Genomic DNA, 6,439 nt, shown 5'->3' with positions numbered 1-6,439 from the left:
TGTGATTGATACATAAAACTTAAACTTGATATTCTCTCAACAAAAGTCAGCAGTTTAATTGATAGATGTTTTTGGAATTTGTTTAGGTGTTTTCTGAAATATCTATCCGTAACATATTACAATGCCCGTGCAAAGCACGGGCTAAGCACCTAGTAATTATGAATGTCACTGTACCCAAAACTAATTGTGGACCTGACAGTGACAATATTATTTTTTTTGGGTATCCCCCTAATTTTCCCAATAACAAACCGACTCCAAATTTGAAGGAAAGAGTATGGATTGGTCTAGGGGCCACTGTACCACCTTATAAAAGAAAACAAGCCCACTACGGTTTTGAGTGGTTTTTGGGCAGTCCTAACTGAAGTCGGGACTCAGGAGTCAGGGAATAACTTCTACCCTGGAGTTTAGAGGCTTCCAAATTCGTAACCGACTAGATCCAGAATAATGTTGGGGGTATATTTTTTGGAAAACCTAGTTTAAATTTCCCACCCAAATTCAGTGTATTTATAGGAGGTTAATGGGAATTACTGATAGGTTTGCAATGGAGAAACTTCTGCCCAGAGAAATCGAAGTAGATATTTTTTCACGGGTAACGGCTGAAAGTCTCATCCCTTGCAAACGAGTATGCAGGACCTGGCGAGGTCTCTTCAATGATAAGTAATTAAGTACTATATTGATGCTCACCTACGTCGTCAATCGAACGTAAGATTTGGAGTCGGAGATGATCATTCATACTACCATAAGAAGAGGGGTTCTTCTCGTTCCAGTAACAGTGAAGATGCCGCCAATTCAACTACATCTAAGGTGAGTTTCCTTATTCTAGGAGGTTCTTATTTGAAAGGTCAAAACAAATCATTCTACAATGGTAATTATTCCGATGAGAAGCAGGAATTCACTTATAAGAAACTTAAATCAAAGACGAACAACAACCGCCTTTTTACCCCCATATCCAATTACTCCCCCGTTGACTCATGCAATGGTCTTATTTGTTTCTCGACATGTTATTTTACAGAGTTATTTGTCAGCAAGGATCCTGTTTGTGTATGTAATCCAATCACAGGAGAAAAGTTGAATCTTCCAAGGTTCATTGTTAATTATCAACCATAAGAAGTTCTTGATATTCTTAATGTTGCTTCTGGATTTGGTTATGTTCCTTTCACTAATGAATACAAGGTGGTTAGAATTTGTTACTGGGGCACGGAGGCCTTAGAGGTCCAGGTATATACTCTTGGTGGTAGTGGCAGCAATGAAGGGTGGAAATCACTGAAAGGAGATTTCGATTGTTTAATGCTTACTGATTTGACTGAATTTCGAGGAAGAATTTAGTATTGTGGCTTTCGATTTGGCAGAAGAGGACTTCTATGTCATGTCACCCCCATCATGTTTTCCTAGAGGTACGCGTCATCGCTATCAACTTCAGGTGTTGGGCGGGTTGTTGACATATGATGATAGCCCCCAAACAAAGCAGTCTTGGGGTTGGAGAAAGGAGTGCAGGATACCATGGGAAGGCAAGTGGGATAGTGAATACGAGCCGTTTGCCACCACAGAGAGGGGTCATGTTTTATTCTGGTATAATAAAACTATTCTATCTCTTTATGACCCTAAAGCAAGAAGTGTTACAAAACTAATGGAAGGTGATGATTTGGGTTTCAAAGATTTTGAAGCGATTCCTCACACTAACAGCTTTGTTTCATTGAAAGCTTTAGTAAAAGGTTGATGTATGCTCAGCACTAGACCTGGAATTATCAATGGAGAAATTTAATTTGTTTCGTTAAATTATTCTCTTTGTCCCTTAAAATTTTTCTTCTTTGATTGTTTCATCTTAGTTCATCTGTTTCTCATTTATGATATTCCCTTGTGCTTGATTGCAGCTAACTCTGACTCTGACAATGAGGGTAATGCAAAATCACTGTAGTGTGGGAGTTCAGAGTCAGGCTCAGGCTAGTTAGCAGGTTATCAGCCGGAGATTTGGGACTGATAGGGGGACTCATACAATATCATTTAGGCTAAAGTGAGTGACGTAAGAGTTGAACCATCCATGTTGCAGCAACATTTAGTATCTGCTTTTTTTTTCGTTTCTGTTTTTACTTTCAGCAGTTACAGAGTTTTAACTTTTAAGGCTGTGGGTGGGTGATGCTAACTTGAATGTTCACTTTAAGATCAAAACAGAACTCTATTGTACCTTTTGAATTTCATGGATTGTCTGTCCATCTTTTGGGAAGTTCATCTATGTTCTTGTAGGTAATTCTTAGAATCTGCCTACTTTTGTTTATGCTTTACTTTCAGGAGCTACAGTGTTTTGAGGCTGTGGGTGGGTGATGCTAATCCAGGTATTTACTTCACTATTGGAATGTTCGTCTGTGTATTACGCGAATTTCAAAAATGATCTAACTTGTTCTGACAAATTAGAATCAAATCAAATCTGCCCAATTAACTCCATGATCACCTATGAACTTTGCCATTCCAACCCCAAGTAGCTCCTGCCTAACTAGCAGAACTAAGATAATCAAGTCAGCCAAACCTTAGATTGTGTCACAAAACCTGAAGACTACTCTGGGACCGTAATTTCACTAGTAAGATAGCTGAGGAAAATAGTCCGGGGAATGTGCATGCAGATGCAGGTGTAAGCATTTGCCTTTATCAATTTGGTATGCAGAGTTTTCCCCCAGCTGCACATAGTACTAAACTGGTTGTGGTTGATACCTCGTTCTTTCTTTTTTTTTTGCCTCCCCAGGTTCACACAGATGTATGGACATGTCTGTTGTAAGGGTTTGATGAAGAGAGGAGCTCCAACCCGTATCTCTGAGAAGGTAGTTCATGTGCATAGTTGCATAGTGAGAACAATTTTCATTAAACTGATCCTGAAGTTTGGATATCCCACTTTTCTTTCTGTCTTCATGATAATTGCATAGCTATCAAAAAGATTCAGTTTGTTATTAACTGCACTCTTAATACTGCTTCTTTATCCAAATTTGTTGTTAAGAAGTTGCACTAAGAAATGCGCAAGGCATGATCTTTTGTAATTCCATGCACTCTAATTTGTGTATTATTTTATTGGGTTTCTTAAATTAGTTGATCTTGATTTGAGTAAACATGGTTTGATCTGAATTTGAGACTCTAATGCCACGTTTATAGGCATTGGTGTTTTATGAAATGGTGTGATGCTATTAGGTTGTGGTTCTTAAAGGTGGGTCTTTTGGTACAGCACAGTAAAGCTGAAATGGAGGTTACAATGCTTGTAGGAGACCCTATCATTTGCCTATCTATTAAAGTAGTATATTCTTCCTGGCTTCCTACGTGGTTTGGATGATGAACATTGACTAACATAGTCGTTGGAGAAGCCTCTGTTTCATTGTCATTGTTGGCCACTTCTTCAAGCATCATCATCATCTTTGGAACCAGAAGAATGTGGATCAACAACTTTTGGCACATATTGTGTTAGCACCTTCTTAATTAGCTCATGTCTTGTATCCCCTTTTGGCACATATTTGGTTTTGGATTCACACTTTGGGTTGAAGCAGTATTTCAGATGACATGATTTAGAAATAGAGAACCTTGATAAATTCTGCGGCTCCAAATGGCGCGATTTTGGTAGGCTGGCTACAAATTTTGGGCTAGAATTGGTGTAGTGTAAAACTCTACATTTATTATTCACAAAGATGAGGCTAAATGACTAAAACCAACAATTGTTTACTATTAAAAAATAAAAGCCCTTAAACAAAATTAGAGATATCTAATCTAAAACACCTGTCATCTCCTGCAACAATCTTAAACTCAATTTCGTTCACAAGTAAATCCATTATTTCTTTGTTGGGACACGGCCATCAGTTCCAACAAGCATCTTATATTTATCTTTCTAGTCAAATTGGTGCACTCCAGCCAACATCCTGTAATTTGCAACCTCAATTGGTGATTTCCCGCCTCTGCAAGTTAACTCAATAGGCACTTGATCCAGAAATGTAATCTCGTAAGTTGGCAAAGGGTTCATTAGCACGAAATAAGGGTCCATCAGCGTAAACCCACGAGTCGATGTACCATAAAACACTGTCTGCTTGGTGTTAATGGCAACCGGAACGATCCTATCAGTGAGCTCAGCAAAGAGACTACTAAACCTTAAAATTTAGTAGTTCTATTGGTGATTTCCCGCCTCTGCAACCATCCTAACAGTTCTATGGTTGGAAACAAAGAGAACTCCATTTTGGTTTTTCTTGCGTTGAAGAGGAGGAGGATTTCCCTTGACAGTTAAATTTAAATGGCCAACTGGTGCCTCAGTTGGCCATTTACATGGTCAGTTAACTTATCACTTATCTTCTGGAATAGCAACTCAGCTCGGGTTTAATACTCGTACTACTCCGGAAAATGAAAAAAAGAACTATTCTTGGGCAGCCAAATTTTTGGGAAGTCCTAATTGTTGGAGGCTTCCAAATTTGTGACTGTCTAGATCTGGAATATCTTCGGAGTTGGAGGCTTCCAAATTCCCCTCCCTCCTGATATCTGTATAAGGCCGGGAATCGAAACCCAATTTAGTGTATTTATAGGAGGTTGATGCGAGAGAAATTGATAGGTTTGCGATGGATAAACTTCTGCCTAGAGAAATCGAAGTAGATATTTTTTCACGGTTACCGGCTGAAACTCTCATCTCCTCCAAAAGAGTGTGCAAGACCTGGCGAGGTCTCTTCAGTGATAACTACTTCATTGATGCTCACCTACGTCGTCAATCGAACGCAGGATTTGGAGTTGAAGATGATCATTCATACTTCCATAAGAAGAGGGGTTCTTCTCGTTCCAGTGACAGTGAAGAAGATGCTGTCAATAAGGGTTCTTCTCGTTCCAGTAACATTGAAGATGCCGCCAATTCTACATCTAAGGTAGTTTCCTTATTCTGGGAGGTTCATATTTTAAAGGTCAAAACAAATTATTCTATTATGGTAATTATTCTGATGAGAAGCAGGAGTTCACATATAAGAAACTCAAATCAAAAAAAGATGAACAACCACCTTTTTACCCCCAACTCGAATTACTCCCTTGTTGACTCATGCAATGGTCTCATTTGTTTCTCCACATCTTATTTTTCGGAGTTATTCGTCAGTAAGGATCCTGTTTGTGTTTGTAATCCAATCACAGGAGAAGAGTTGAATCTTCCAAGGTTGATGGTAGATTATCAACCTATAGAAATTTGTTTCAAAGTTGGCATTGCATCTGGATTTGGTTATGTTCCTCTCATAAATGAATACAAGGTGGTTAGAATTTGTTACTACGGCACGGAGGCCTTAGAGGTCCAGGTATATACTCTTGGTAGTGGCAACGGGTGGGAAAGGTGTAAAGGAAATATCGATTGTTTAATGCCTTCTAATTTACTGCATCACCGGGTGTCTATGCAAATGGAACTCTTTATTGGCTGAATTTCGAGGAAAAATTCGGCATTGTGGCTTTCGATTTGGCGAAAGAGGACTTCTATGTCATGTCAGCACCATCATGTTTCCCTGGAGATAAGCGTCGTCGCTATCAACGTCAGGTGTTGGGCGGGTGGTTGACCTTTGTTCATCAAAAGAGAGGTAGATATGTGGACATATGGTTGTTGGATGATAGCTCCCTAACAAAGCAGTCTTGGAAATGGAGAAAGGAGTGCAGAATACCATGGGAAGGCAAACGGGATAGTGAATACGAGCCATTTGCCATCACAGAGAGGGGTCATGTTTTATTCTGGTATAATAAAACTATTGTCTCTCTTTATGACCCTAAAACTAGAAGTGTTAAGAAACTAATGGAAGGTGATGATTTGGGTTTCAACGATTTTCAAGCGATTCCTCACACTAACAGCTTTGTTTCATTGAAAGCTTTAGGAAAAGGTTGATGTATATTATCAGCTGGAGGAGGAGGAGAGGAAGGCCAACAATTCTGAGATACGACGTATGCTCAGCACTTCAAACCAATTCTACTTTGTATGCTTATTTCTGTCTTATTTTACTTTAAGACCCTAACCAAACACAATTGTATTATATGTGAAGTCGTGAATACAGTTTCTGCAATTTTCACCTTGCAAAGGAACCACATGTATGTATGCCTACAATTATCAATGGAGAAATTTGTTAAATTATTCTGTCCTGTAAATTTTCTTCTTTGTTTGTTTCATCTGTTTCTCATTTATGATGTTCCCCTGTCCTTGACTGCAGCTAACTCTGACTCTGACAATGAGAGGTAATACTAAAGCACTGTAGCGTGGGAGTTCAGAGTCAGGCTCAGGCTAGTTAGCAGGTTATCAGCCCGAGATTCGGGAGTGGTAGGGGCATATCTGCTTCTTCTTTTTTTTTCGTTTCTGTTTTTACTTTCAGTAGTTACAGGTATTAACTCTACTGTTCCGTTTGAATTTCATGGATTGTCTGTCCATCTTCTGGGAAGTTCATCTTTGCTCTTGTAGGTAATACTTAGAATCTGCCTA

At 39.1% G+C, this 6,439-nt stretch overlaps 2 protein-coding genes across 2 annotated transcripts; both read left to right on the top strand.

Moving 5' to 3' along the window:
• Positions 1 to 417: 417 nt before the first annotated feature.
• LOC113338299 lies at positions 418 to 1,984 on the top strand. Its single transcript, XM_026583743.1, has 3 exons — positions 418 to 804; positions 1,013 to 1,712; positions 1,872 to 1,984. Exons 2-3 carry the CDS (start codon positions 1,367 to 1,369, stop codon positions 1,913 to 1,915), a joined length of 390 nt encoding a protein of 129 aa, XP_026439528.1. The 5' UTR covers positions 418 to 804; positions 1,013 to 1,366; the 3' UTR covers positions 1,916 to 1,984.
• A 1,776-nt stretch (positions 1,985 to 3,760) lies between these two features.
• Positions 3,761 to 6,233, top strand: LOC113339012 (F-box protein At3g07870-like). Its single transcript, XM_026584413.1, has 2 exons — positions 3,761 to 5,706; positions 5,844 to 6,233. The coding sequence occupies exon 1, from the start codon at positions 4,572 to 4,574 to the stop codon at positions 5,400 to 5,402; it is 831 nt and encodes a 276-aa protein (XP_026440198.1). The 5' UTR covers positions 3,761 to 4,571; the 3' UTR covers positions 5,403 to 5,706; positions 5,844 to 6,233.
• The last annotated feature ends 206 nt before the right edge of the window (positions 6,234 to 6,439 follow it).

The sequence above is a fragment of the Papaver somniferum genome, unplaced genomic scaffold (genome assembly GCF_003573695.1).
Source record: "Papaver somniferum cultivar HN1 unplaced genomic scaffold, ASM357369v1 unplaced-scaffold_19, whole genome shotgun sequence".
In the NCBI taxonomy this organism is placed as follows: Eukaryota; Viridiplantae; Streptophyta; class Magnoliopsida; order Ranunculales; family Papaveraceae; genus Papaver; species Papaver somniferum.
This window is presented reverse-complemented; position numbering and strand designations above follow the sequence as displayed.

Bases quoted from the DNA above. Each gene is read 5' to 3' on its own strand.
- LOC113338299 (XM_026583743.1), top strand. From the start codon at position 1,367: ATGTCACCCCCATCATGTTTTCCTAGAGGTACGCGTCATCGCTATCAA. The intron at 1,713-1,871 runs GTTGATGTATGC...GCTTGATTGCAG, and splicing joins ATTGAAAGCTTTAGTAAAAG to CTAACTCTGACTCTGACAAT.
- LOC113339012 (XM_026584413.1), top strand. From the start codon at position 4,572: ATGGATAAACTTCTGCCTAGAGAAATCGAAGTAGATATTTTTTCACGG.